The following is a 14,438-nucleotide window of genomic DNA, read 5'->3' on the forward strand; positions in this document are numbered from 1 at the left end:
ATAACTATTGTATAATTGTTGTGAACACCCCCCCCCCCCCACCATCTAATTATAAAAGTCAAGTCTTCAAAGCAAGCAGTGGCGTAACTTAGCTTAAAGGCACTGGACGCTATTGGTGGTTACTCAAAATATATTTTAGCTTAAAACCTTACTTTGTAACAAGCAACAGAAAGCTGGCAATAGTTCAAAACATTGTGAGAAACGACTCCCTCTGAAGTAATGTAGTTTTTGAGAAAGATGTAATTTCTCAAAAAAAAATAATGAAAGACTTCGCACCAGGAGCCTTCTCCTATCAATATTTTCTCGCAACTTTAATGACCAACCAAGTCCAAACTTTCACAGGTTTGTTTTTGTATGCGTATAATGGGATACACCAAGTGAGAAGACTGGTCTTTGACAATTACCAAACGTATTCACCTTAAAGGCTTGGAAAACTTTCCGTATGGTGCCACCACTTTTTCATTTCGAAATGAAATAATATAGTATCTAATTTACCTCAATGAGATATCCCTTTTAGTAAAAATGAGTGAAAAAGTGGTGGCGCCATACGGAAAGTTATCCAAAGGCTTACACAGTAAAAGGGGAGTCCAAGGCATTTACTGATAAAAACATTTGTTCTTACGTACATTGTACACTACATTTCATTAAAGCTTTATTTAAAATGTTAAATTGTCAGATTTTCCCCTCTTTATTCCAGATTTCAAATGGGGGCCTATACTGGACCTGGAAAGGGGGGGGGGCATAGATATCTAGTGGGTGGTGGAGGGGGCACGTCCCTCTTTGTACGACAAATGTGTAGGTGTAAACTGTTTCAGTGATGTAATAATATTAAATTATTATAAAACTTTTGATTATATCCAAACAAACACAATAATAAAAAAAAAGAGGAAAATAAACTGTACTTCGACTTGCTTTTTAATTTTATGAGATATCAATCGTACAGAAATGGAGAATGGAGCACAACCATAGAGTTAATATTTTATATAGCTCTATGACTATGAGCACAACCCAACGAAAAACTTTCAGTATGTCATTTGGGTAGATAAAAATATAATCTAGTGGGTGGGGGGGGGGGGGGACACACGAGCCCCCCCCCCCAACAAACCCCCACAAATGTTTGAATTGATTGAATATATTTACTACATGGATAATTAATGGTAGAAATAGTAACCACCATGGTATTTGGTAATGTTGGGGTGCCAAAGTGATGACCCATCCACATTGTCTCCACCACATGCTCTATATGACCAGAGAAGAAAATCCAAAACACACTCGGACTCGGTCGACCAAGTAAGTACTTTAATAACGGACCAAGTCTTCCGTGCAGGCTCGTGGGGGACGGAGCTCCGCCTGGCCCCCAACGAGACGAGTACTCTCATACGAATGACAAAGGCATCCGACTCCGTATTTTGCAGTGCTCCCAACTAACTGCCGAGTGTGGACTGTAGGTGGCCGAGTGGTAAAAATTCTGAATCATCAAATTCAAAATACATGTAAATTGTATCGATCCCTACAAATAATTCAAAACAAACTTTACAAACACTCACCAGCATGCAAGGCCTACTTATTTGTTGATTTCAACATTTGTTATCAGTCATCGTTGTTCTTTCCTGTCTTTTGAATTGTCACTCGTAAAATTTTCACGATGCTCTGCTGCCGAAACTATACCGGAAACTTTCTCAATTAGCTCAGCAGTATGTCGTATCGTCGTACGCTACGCTTCTTGTTGATTTTGGCGCCGTGCTCGTTTGTTGCGTCAACGAATTTCGGTGTAAACAGAGTGCACGGGGACGGCCGTCCATCCATGTCCAACGAACACACGTGTACTAAATTTGTTCGAACGGAGGAGGTCGAGTTGTCCTCCTTCAACATCGCCCTCAGCGATGCGTACGTTTAGCTGCGTCGACCCCGTGAAATGACCCTTGGCTTAAAAAGTTTGTGGGGACAAAGTCTAGTTTTTGAGGCAGTCACAACAGGATACGATTGCCCAAGTATTTTTCACCAAATAAGACAACACAAATGTTGGCCCTAAACACAACCGAAAGGAAAATTTTCTGAGACCGCTGGCAAGTTGATATTAAGTTGGCTACTTTAATTCTCAAATTCAAATGCAAAATCACTTTGAATCCGGGCAACAGTTTTGAGAAGGGCAACTGAGAACATGGCCTCTCAATGTCAAAAGGATCATGGCAGCAGAACATACTGCTACACAAATTTCTTCTAGGCAAAATTAAGCACAAAATCAATCACAAATACTGACACTTGGGAATCTATTTTTGGCAAGATTAGTTTTTTCTCTCTCACTTTTGCAACTGGTTGTACTTTTAAAACTATTCTTGAAAAGCAACTTGTTTGCTAGGTACAAATGATAATTTATCAACGAAACTCCAACAGTGCTTCAAGGAAAAAAACAGGATATAACTTGGCAGAAAAGCACTGGACACATTTAATAAATTACTCAAAATATAGCATAAAAACTTACTTGGTTTTTATTTTATGCACATTATGAATTCTTAAAGGATTCGGGTACTTTTTCAAAATGTCCACAGATTACCATTAAACTTATACAGGGTTTGAAGATAATGATAGTGGAAAGCTTCCCTTCAAATTACTAACTGAGGCTGTGTAGTTTTTGAGAAATGAGTAAAACAAGTCATCCAAAACATTTTCATCTCAAAAAGACGAAAATTGTTTACCCATGTAAAATCCCATTAACCAGTTATGATATTATACCAGAACCAGCATAAATTATTTTTTACATGCTAAAACTGAGACGAAAATTATTTGTTTTACTCATTTCTCAAAAACTACAGCACCTCAGTAAGTAAAATTTCAAGGGAAGCTTTATACTATAATCATCTTCAAACTCTGTAGGTTTAATGTAAATCTGTGGACCTAAGTACACAGACCCTTTAATGTATGTGTCCAGTGCCTCTAATTAACAGTCGACTCCTTGCATCCTCTGTAAATTGGGAGTCCCAAATAGGGCGCAGGATAGGCGCATGTGAGGGTTCAAGGCACACACTGCAAGGGGTCAATACACTTTTTAAAAGTGACCTTTTTGAATGTACTCTTTGTTATAGCACACCTGAGTAAATTAGAACTGGATATAAAGTGTGCCTCTCCAAACTGCAGTTACCGGTACAAACTCATGAACATGAATTGCTTCAGGCCCTCATCGTTGAAAATAATCATTAATGGTACATAGTTTTGAGTTGAATAAAGAGTAAGACAATTTGACTAGAGCAGAATTTAAACATGCTCTTCCAACTGAGCTATCCAGCCCTATGATGGTGGTCTCCCTATTTTGTCAATAAAACATGTATGTATGTTTGCTTGTGGGTGCTAGTCCAACCTCGCTACCATGGACAGCGAGCCGTATCACCCGCTAGCTCTGTGACGTCTCAAACCCCTGGGAGGGAAACTCAGATCCATGTTTTTGATTGGCCATTATATACGCGCAAAATATGAAACGCCATGTGTCTTCAAAAAGCTCTATATGTCGAAACACGTGCGTATGTATTCCCCTTTTTTGACACGCAACACTGACCGCCTGAAGTTTATGACTAATATTACATACATACACTGTATGTATTGTACAACTTTCCACACAGCGCATCCAGCATGTGAGCGACAAACGCCCACAGAGCATACATGTATCAACCACAGGACTAATTGTAACATCCAATATATCTGGATATTTTCAGGTCACACTTCCAGGGGTTATGATCGAGCAAGGCATGCTGAGAAAAAAAAGGCACGGCCTTGGAACGAGGTTGGTGCTAGTCAGAAGCCATTCAGCCTGTAACTGCCGTTTAGTCTAGGATCATACTCAAGTTTACGATACAACCTTTGAAGTGGAAACAGAGGCACCACATCAAGAGGATGCAACATTAAATTTCAAATTATACAGTTGTAAACCACAAGGGACACTGACTTGGTAAACTCTTAAATAACTTTGGTTTGAACAAAGAAAAATTGACTAGAGCTGGACTTGAACCTGCAACTATCCAGATGTAATTAACATTGCCAATATAATGGTAGTTCTGATAATTGTCATTGTGCTACATGTACATGTGCGCTTTATGAAACACTCTGGAAGTTAACAAGAAATGCACAAGCCTTAAACACTTGCTCATACATGTCCTCCATCGATGGTTCCACTTGCTTCTGTAAGTAATGGAACTGCTTGATTCTATTCAGAGCTCGCTCCACATGGAACACTTCAGCAGTGGACATGGGTGTCATGTGACTCTTACTCAAGTCCTCTGTGATGACAAGAGAAGAGACATCCCCTGGCTGTGACGAGCTTGGCAAGATTTTAGTCCCTTGCTCATGCTTGACAGGCCCTAATGAGGAGGGTTGCTTTGAGGCACTGTCTGTGCCCTCGTTGTGGGTTGTTGAAACTCTTGCTAAAGCATGCCCTCTCTTAGTGCTGAGTACGCTTGTCACTACGCCATATCTGCTGAAGCCAACTGCTATTAATCGTCGGTTAATAGTTGTTTCATTCTGCTGAGTGGTCAACAACGCTGGAGATTCACTAAACAGAGCTGTGTAATCCACCGCAACGTTGAACTTTGCCTTTTTAGTTACCGTTGTGTTGTAGAACTTCTCCAGGGTGTCACTTACAAAGACGGCCCATGATGAAATGATGTTATTGACCAAGCGCTCGCTGATGCTGAATCGAATGGCGAGATCCTTGCTGGAACTACCAGTTCTGACCGCGACCAGGAACAAGAACAACTGGTCCTCTATTGTCAAGGTTTGTCGATTAACATTGTTTGTGTCAATGACTGTTAACTCCCCAAATGGTAAAGCTTTGAAGCGCCAAAGACATGAAGCATTCATAGCCATATATCCGCAGAGAACTTCAAAAGTTGCGTAGTTGGGGAGGCCGGTGTATGTTTCAAAGACCCTGTCATTACATTTGATGTTCTGAAGTGACAACACCGTGGTGGAATTGCACGTTGCTTTAAGCGTCATCACTTCTTTTTCAAGCTGGTGATAAGTCTTCCAAAAACTTGGGGCGCATGAGTCAACTGCATCGTAGGCTTCCTTCGACAGAAAATGTTTCATTTGTTGATAAAAGCTAGGTCGACAGTTATTCTGTGAAAACAAAACAACATGGACAACGATTGAAAGTATACGCCAATCAGACAAATTATCAGTGTAATAGCCACATTGGGGATGCCGGGCGGGCGGGCTCGCCCAGATATTAAACAATAAGCCCGGCACTAAGCCCGGAGCAAAATACACCGTGCAGCCCAACACAGATTTCCCTTAGATTGCACTTCAGCAATGATGGCCCCTATATTCAGACATTAATAATTATAAAGTTATTTCCAACAAAATGATGATCCTTGGGCGATAAGAACTGAAAGAGCATGTAGAAGAAATCATATATATATTTTGGGTTATATATATAACAATTTGCTGTATTTATATAAATACAACAAATTATTTACATTTCCGTTTTTGCTCTCATGTTGGGTGATTAGAAGTACCAATACTGGATTCTGGTGGGTAGATATCATCGGACTTGTTATAAAGGTTGGGTACTTTTTGTTTAACAAAAAAACATGTTTATACGCCTTTCTTGATAACATTGCTCTGTGCTCCATATTCACTTTTAATGAAGCTGAAACTTCTACAGGTAACTCAATTAACATCATCATTCAGAACTCAGAGTAGGGACTCATGCCCTGGCCAAAAACTTGATGTACAAAAAGTATCAAACCCTCTAAAGGCAGTGGACACTAGTGGTAATTACTCAAAATATTTATTAGCATAAAACGTTAATCGGTAACGAGTAATGGGGAGAGGTTTATAGTTTAGCACATTGTGAGAAACAGCTCCCTCTGAAGTGACATAGTTTTCGAGAAAGAAGTAGTTTTCCACCAATTTGATTTTGAGACCCCAGAATTAGATTTTGAGGTCTCAAAATCGAGCATCTGAAAGCGCACAACTTCGTGTGAGAAGGGTGATTTTTCTTTCATAGTTATCTCGCAACTTCGATGACCAATTGACTACAAATTTGCACAAGCTTGTTATTTTATGCATACATGTATGTTGAGATACAACAAGTGAGATGACTGGTCTTTGACAGTTACCAATAGTGTCCAGTGTCTTTAAAACATGAAATATTGGTTTTAAACATACCTCTGGGGAAGTTGGTTTCTCCAGGGGCTTTGCAGACATGATGGGAATTCTCTTCACTCTCTTCACAGGCTTACTGCTAGCTTTAAAGTCAGCGGCGAGAAAGTTAAACAAAGTGGGCGCAATATTTTTCAACCGTTGGCTTGACGATCTGGGATAAGGTACCCTAGCGAAATGACACTCGCAAAGTCTCAAATTTCGACTTGAAAAATTCTTCTTCTTTGTAAAGCCATCTTTGGAGAGGTTGCATCTTGAAGCTTTGATCCACTTCTTGTTTGCTTTGGAGTATCTTGGGAAGCTGTAGAAGGCACAGCGAGATTTGCTCTTCTTATGTGTACATCCAAACGCCGCACATTTATCTTTCTTGACTGTCTTGGGTCGACCCTCATGCTGCACATTAAAAAGATTGACAATAAACGACAGAAATAACAGTTTGTTTTCAATTTGTTTATTTATTAATAATAGCTTTTGCGTCCTTAAAGGCACTGGACACTATAAGGGATTTACTAACTAACTAACTTGGTAACTAGCAATGGAGAGCTGTTGATTGTAAAAACATTGTGAGAAACAGCTCCTTCCTTAGTAACTTAGTTTTTGAGAAAGAAGTCATATTCCACTTATGTATTTGATTTTGATTTTGAGACGTTAGGATTAGATTTTCACAGGTTTGTTATTTTGTGCATATGTTGAGATACACCAAGTGAGAAGAGTTTCCAGTGTCTTTAAGGAAGATACTGAACCATAATTGCTTTGTCCTTCGCGTGGACATTAAAGCCATTGGACACTTTCGGAACAGAAAAAAATCACAAGTTCATACAAATAACTTACAGGGTTTACAGAAGGTAATGGTGAAAGATTTCTCTTGAATGAAATATGATTCCATGAAATGCTTTACTTTTTGAGAAAACATTAAAACAATTATCAATTCTCGATTTTGAGAATTACGTGTTTATTTTAAACACCTTTCATGACACGGCCAAACGTGCCGGAAATAAGGGTGGGTTTTCCAATTATTTTCTCCTGACTCCGATGACCGATTGAGGCTTAATTTTCACAGGTTTGTTATTTTATATATTAGTTGTGATACACAAGTGTGGGCCTCGGACAATACTGTTTACCGAAAATGTCCAATGGCTTTAAGCTGTAGGTCCTGTGTACTAGGATTGTCCGTGCACACAAAAGCTAAGAAGTCTTATCTGGAATTATATTGGAGGTCAAGTTACTGGTCCTAACTTACTCAGAATTGCCTCAAGTTTTTAAGTTCTCCAAGGACTAACTCTTTGTGAAATCACCCCCTGAACACTTACCGTGGAAGAGTAAGGGGGTAATTCTGGTTCACATAGTAGCAAGCACAGTTTTACTACTACATGTAGACTACTAATAATAAAAGGTACACAAACGGAAAGAAACTACATATATGCATTGAGTGCTTACTGTTTCATGGCTGACTGAATTCTCAATTTTCACATTGAAGGATTCCACTGACTTTCCACTGTGTTGTTGATCATCCTGCAATAAAACAATAAACAAGTGACAACAAATGTAAACAAAACTGCAAAAAGTTACCACTCAAAACACTAACTGCCAACAAGGACACAAGTTTTACCCATTCTATCATGTCTAGCACAAGACAGGTGGGGAAAGCTCGTGCCTGCACGACTGACTGATGATGATGATGCACAATGAACAGCGCATTCCCCACGTCTATCCGTGGAACAGTAAGGGGTTAACCTGGTAATTCTGGTTTACTTAGCAAGCACCCATAGTTTCATTACTACATGTAGGCTACTAATAATAAAAGGCACACAAAGGGGGGGGGGAACCTGCATTATATGCATCCTGTGCTTACTGTTTCATGGCTGACTGAATTCTCAATCTTCACGTTGAAGGATTCCACTGACTTTCCACTGTCTTGTTGATCATCCTGCAATAAAACAATAAACAAGTGACAACAAATGTAAAAAAAATGCAAAAAGTTACCACTCAATACACTAACTGCCAACAAGGACACAAGTTTTCCCATTCTATCATGTCTAGCACATGACATGTGGGAAAAGCTTGTGTCCGCCTGCTCTGCAGCCAACTGATAATGATGATGCACAATGGACAGCGCACTTCCGCACATCTATCTGTGGAACAGTACTGTAAGGAGTTAACCTGGTAATTCTGGTTTACATAGCAAGCACCCATAGTTTCATTGCTACATGTAGGCTACTAATAATAAAAGGTACACAAAAGGGGGGAAAAAACCTGCATTATATGCGTCGAGTGCTTACTGTTTCATGGCTGACGGAATTCTCAATCTTCACGTTAAAGGATTCCACTGACTGTCCATCAGCTTGTTGATCATCCTGCAATAAAACAATAAACAAGTGACACAAATGTAAAAAACGGTAAAAAGTTTCAACTCAAAACACTAACTAACAAGGACACTAAGCTTTTCCCATTCCATCATGTCTAGCACAAGACAGGTGGGAAAAGCTTTTTCCGCCTGCTGTGCAGGCAACTGATGATGATGCACAATGGACAGCGCACTTCCGCACGTCTATCCGTGGAAGAGTAAGGGGTTAACCCTATAATTCTGGTTTACTTAGCAAGCACCCATAGTTTCATTACTACATGTAGGCTACTAATAATAAAAGGCACACAAAGGGGGGGAAAAAACCTGCATTATATGCATTGAGTGCTTACTGTTTCATGGCTGACGGAATTCTCAATCTTCACGTTGAAGGATTCCACTGACTGTCCAGCGTCTTGTTGATCATCCTACAATAAAACAATAAACAAGTGACACAAATGTAAAAAACTGCAAAAAGTTACCACTCAATACACTAACTGCCAGAAGGACACAAGTTTTACCCATTCTATCATGTCTAGCACATGACATGTGGGAAAAGCTTGTGTCCGCCTGCTCTGCAGCCAACTGATAATGATGATGCACAATGGACAGCGCACTTCCGCACATCTATCTGTGGAACAGTACTGTAAGGAGTTAACCTGGTAATTCTGGTTTACATAGCAAGCACCCATAGTTTCATTGCTACATGTAGGCTACTAATAATAAAAGGTACACAAAAGGGGGGAAAAAACCTGCATTATATGCGTCGAGTGCTTACTGTTTCATGGCTGACGGAATTCTCAATCTTCACGTTAAAGGATTCCACTGACTGTCCATCAGCTTGTTGATCATCCTGCAATAAAACAATAAACAAGTGACACAAATGTAAAAAACGGTAAAAAGTTTCAACTCAAAACACTAACTAACAAGGACACTAAGCTTTTCCCATTCCATCATGTCTAGCACAAGACAGGTGGGAAAAGCTTTTTCCGCCTGCTGTGCAGGCAACTGATGATGATGCACAATGGACAGCGCACTTCCGCACGTCTATCCGTGGAAGAGTAAGGGGTTAACCCTATAATTCTGGTTTACTTAGCAAGCACCCATAGTTTCATTACTACATGTAGGCTACTAATAATAAAAGGCACACAAAGGGGGGGAAAAAACCTGCATTATATGCATTGAGTGCTTACTGTTTCATGGCTGACGGAATTCTCAATCTTCACGTTGAAGGATTCCACTGACTGTCCAGCGTCTTGTTGATCATCCTACAATAAAACAATAAACAAGTGACACAAATGTAAAAAACTGCAAAAAGTTACCACTCAATACACTAACTGCCAGAAGGACACAAGTTTTACCCATTCTATCATGTCTAGCACATGACATGTGGGAAAAGCTTGTGTCCGCCTGCTCTGCAGCCAACTGATAATGATGATGCACAATGCACAGTGCACTTCCGCACGTCTATCTGTGGAACAGTACTGTAAGGGGTTAACCCTGTAATTCTGGTTTACATAGCAAGCACCCATTGTTTAATTGCTACATGTAGGCTACTAATAATAAAAGGCACAAAAAAGGGGGGGAAAAACCTGCATTATATGCATTGAGTGCTTACTGTTTCATGGCTGACGGAATTCTCAATCTTCACGTTGAAGGATTCCACTGACTGTCCATCGTCTTGTTGATCATCCTGCAATAAAACAATAAACAAGTGACAACAAATGTAAACAAAACTGCAAAAAGTTACCACTCAATACACTAACTGACAACAAGGACACAAGTTTTTCCCATTCTATCATGTCTAGCACATGACAGGTGGGAAAAGCTCGTGTCCGCCTGCTGTGGGATGTCCTCACCAGGGGCTTGTTGGAATTCCTGCAACCAACAATCAGAATAAGAATTTCATTGGCAGAATGAAGAAGGGGTGAACAAGCATAGAGGGGTGAGAGTCAATGCTAATATACAAATATGACATGGTTGAGGGTGACTAGTTGATATTACTATACCTCATACATATTCATGACAGAGAGCCGAGTTCTCATTGGTCCATTCGTCACCACGTGCCAGGTGTTAATTTTGCTAACTACCAAGCACACATGAGTATTCACGCAAGTGGTAAATGCGCATGACAAGTAATAGTTCCCCGGGAGCTATTCTACTTGTCATGCGCACTACCATTGCGCAATGTCATCCCCGGGCGCTATTGATCGTGGCACCGTTTTGTACACACGCACGAACAGCGCTCTCTAAGCGACATCCAACACATGAACAAGCTTATCATGTGCATTTTGTTTCACAGTAATCATTTTCTCTTGCTCAAAACTCCTGTTTCGATAACTGAATATGTATGATTATAGTAAAACAAATTATTATGGTTTATTTCGGGTGACTAGCTGATGAGCTCCCCTCGGTATTGGAAGTTGACAAACTAGTTCCCTCGGCTTCGCCTCGGGAACTAGTTTGTCAACTTCCAATACCGAGGGGAGCTAATGATATCGACTAGTCACCCGAAATAAACCACGTTATATTTGTTTTACTATACTTCATACATAATTATTCAGTTATCGTTGCAAATAGGAACAAGGGGAAATGACGACTGAAGAAATAAAATGCAATCTTGATAACTTTTTTCATGGACTTTTCTTAATTTAATTTCTGCACTTTATGAACACAAAAACTTACTGAATCTGTTATGATTAATTATTCAACACAAGGAAGGATACAATAAATATGGATTTAGCTCAGTCCATTATTGTTTACGTGTTCATGTTTCAGCTGTTATAAATGTTAACCTGGCAGTTGTGGAATCGCAAATTGGATGACGTTTGCACCAGGACAACTTCCAATGTTCAAGGATTGTCCGAAGTTTGGTGAATTTGTCAAATCATTCAGATTTGCTTCCTCTTGGGAGTTTGACAGCAACTGAAGTTGTGGAGATTGCGGCAACTGTTGTGTATCATAGTCAATGATGGTGGAACCTGAGGAGGTTGATGGCTGATGATCTCGGTCTGTTGCTGTAGCGCTGCCCTGCAATGAAGTTGCAGTCAGGTTTTGTGAAGTATTAGCTGACAGAATTTGGCTCGTTTTGCGTTTCTCATCCTCACCAGTTCGACTGTAACTCCTGATACTTGTTTCTGACCGATGACCTGACACAGACTTGATGTGGCGGGCCTCACATCCAGCAGCATCTAGAACGGTGACCCCAGTTGCTCGTAGACAGCGATTGGTGTAATGTGTTGAACACTTTGCCTGCAGTGAAATGTCATTCATTTTGTTGAAGAGCTTGTTTTTCCCCAGAGTAATGTTGTCATACCAAACATTGCTGTCAATAAGGAACAGTTTTTTTGGGGTGTCTGATGTTTCATACATTCTACCTCCGTAACTTTCGTCGCCAGTACGGTGATTTTTTGACAGACGATCTCTGGTTCTGCATACATAATGCTGAACGCTACATAACGCTGCATAACGCTACATAACGCTGATTATTAGTAGCATCAGTTTTAATCTCAAAGACGTCTTTGCCCATTTCACGTAGATTTTCACGACCTCTGTTACACATATGCAGCATTATATCTATGAAAACTTTATTTTGAAGGCCCAGTGGTGTGTGTTGATCAAGTGCTTCAGAGTTCTGAATTTTCTCCATATCCTCGCTATGAATAGGTTCTCTGTGTGTAACAGCAACCTTGCCTTCATGTTTCAGCAGTTTAATCATCATGCTGTAAAACATGAGATTTGAAATGTCTTTGAAGACCAAATCTCCATACCTCCATCGAATTCTTGGCATAGAAGTTTCCCTTTGCGGTTCGCACCTCAGCATAAAATTTTAGGTGAAATAAGCTCAACTCAGGAAGGGAATCCTCTACCGCTGAAATATCTAGGTATTTAGCATGACAGTACGTTTTCAGGGTATCTACAGCATTGCGGCAGTCTTTTTAGTTGCAGGGCCATCTTTACTGTCGACAATACCCTCTAGTTCGGCATTGTTGAGCTCCGGAAAACGTTCATTCACGTGCGCCGACATCTTTATTATTGTGTTTGACGCGAATGTCAGACAACTCGTCCGTCGGACAACTCGTCCATTCGGACAATTCGACGGTTCAGAAAACTCGACGGTTCGGACAACTCGACTTTGAGACAACTCGACGGATGGCCACCAAGACAAGTCGACGGTTGAGCGGCCGACCTCCGTTACTGTCATGTTTACACAAACTTTCCTGTATAATCTGAGCCCCCGTCACGGCCATCCGTCGACTTGTCTTGACCCCAAGTCGAGTTGTCTGACAGTTGAATAAATCATCCGTCGAGGTGTCCGAACCGTTGAGCTGTCTGAACGAAACCCGTCTGAACCGTCGAGTAGTCCGAACAGACGAGTTGTCCGACGGACGAGTTGTCGAGTGTGGACCGGTTGGTGCTCTTCGTTCCCCAAGTGACGTCACCGCGATGACGTCATGTACATGTATTCATGAGCTACTGTCTATTTTTAGTGGGCGTTCCAGAAGCGCTACATTTTAATTCAATTTAATTCAATAAAAAATACAAGGGAGGGGTAAAAAAATATATAAAAATTTGATTTGTTGTTTATTAATATCGAGCTATTAAATCAAAGTCAAAGTACTTTATTAGCCGTGTACAAAACAGCGCGATGTTCCCTCATTTTGCCAACCAAAACATTAGTGCGCACGCGCTATGTGCAATTTACATATTTCATGGGAAGGGTCTATTATGTCCTCTATGCAATAGTATCCGGAGGACATTATTGCATATGCAATAATGTCCGCCGCATATACAATGATGTCTGCCGGACGGTTTTACATATGCAATCGTGTCAGCCCGGATATAATAATAATAATAATAATAATAATAATAATAATAATAATAATAATAATCAGACTTGTAATGCGCACGTATCCACCCTGCTGGGTGTTCAAGGCGCAGTAAAACCAACAAACAAAACAAAAACAAAACAAAAACAAAGACAAAACAAAAACAAAACAAAGAAAAACAGACACAACAAAAGTTAGTCCTTGAAAACCTGTGACATAAGGTAAGTAAGGGGATTCAAGTGTGAAAGGGCTGGCTGTTATTCCCCGGGGAATAGAGAAGTGTGAAAAAACCTCAAATGCAGTGCATGCTACAACTGCCACGAAGGGTTTGACAACCAATCTACTCGAATTGCAATCGGACTTTAGGGGTCTACCCCACGGTGCTAGCTCGGGTGAGCCCCTGACAAGAGCTAAACGAACGACCACTCACCGCTCTCGTAGTGACCTCATGCACCTGGGGCCAGCCCCCAAGTGACCAACTCCAAAATCAGAGCACTTAGGGCTTGCCACGGGTGAGCCCCTGGATTGACATCAAAGCAATTCAAACGCACCTGGGCAGTCCAGAACTGCCAATTTGACAACCAATCTACTCAGATTGCAATAGACTTTAGGAGACTTTGACAAGACTTTGCTACACTATAATGGCTTGGTGTTACATATTTGCTCATGCACGTCATCAGGGCCCAATTTCATAAAGCTGCTAAGCACAACAATTTGCTTAGCATGAAATTGTTGCCTTGATAAAAACAGGATTACCAACCAAACTGCCATGTGATTTTCGGGATTTAAGCAAACGACAGCTGAATACCAGTAACAAGCAATAATATATGTAATAAATGGAAATTTGGTTGGTAATCATGTTTTTATCATGGAAGAAATTTCATGCTAAGCAAAATTTGTGTGCTTAGCAGCTCTGTGAAATTGGGCCCAGTTAATAATAATGTACAAGATGATTACCGAGTACTGACTGCATCTTTATAGTTGTGGTCGCCAATTCTTACAAGGCCTAGAAATTTAAAGAAAAGGTACACGTTTGGTATATTACTAAAAACAAATATTAACTTAAAACTGAATTGGTAATGAGCATTGAAGAGCTGAAACGGCTCCTTCTGAAG

General features: G+C 40.4%; 1 protein-coding gene across 9 annotated transcripts in view; it reads right to left on the minus strand.

The window, feature by feature from the left end:
- Nucleotides 1-2,862: 2,862 nt before the first annotated feature.
- Nucleotides 2,863-14,438, minus strand: part of LOC117289136 — a 36,621-nt gene continuing 25,045 nt past the window's right edge. For 3 of the 9 annotated variants that reach the window (XM_033770119.1, XM_033770117.1, XM_033770123.1), the window contains 9 exons: nt 10,113-10,187; nt 9,688-9,762; nt 9,273-9,347; nt 8,848-8,922; nt 8,433-8,507; nt 8,006-8,080; nt 7,591-7,665; nt 6,160-6,546; nt 2,863-5,106 (listed from right to left, as the gene is read on the minus strand). In XM_033770119.1, coding sequence (XP_033626010.1) covers nt 4,084-5,106; nt 6,160-6,546; nt 7,591-7,665; nt 8,006-8,080; nt 8,433-8,507; nt 8,848-8,922; nt 9,273-9,347; nt 9,688-9,762; nt 10,113-10,187 — 1,935 coding nt within the window. In that variant the 3' untranslated portion in view covers nt 2,863-4,083. The remainder of the gene's footprint in view (nt 5,107-6,159; nt 6,547-7,590; nt 7,666-8,005; nt 8,081-8,432; nt 8,508-8,847; nt 8,923-9,272; nt 9,348-9,687; nt 9,763-10,112; nt 10,188-14,438) is intronic. The other 6 variants (XM_033770122.1, XM_033770120.1, XM_033770121.1 and 3 more) reach the window with 6 other exon arrangements.

This window comes from Asterias rubens, chromosome 4 (genome assembly GCF_902459465.1).
Source record: "Asterias rubens chromosome 4, eAstRub1.3, whole genome shotgun sequence".
NCBI classification, from domain to species: domain Eukaryota; kingdom Metazoa; phylum Echinodermata; class Asteroidea; order Forcipulatida; family Asteriidae; genus Asterias; species Asterias rubens.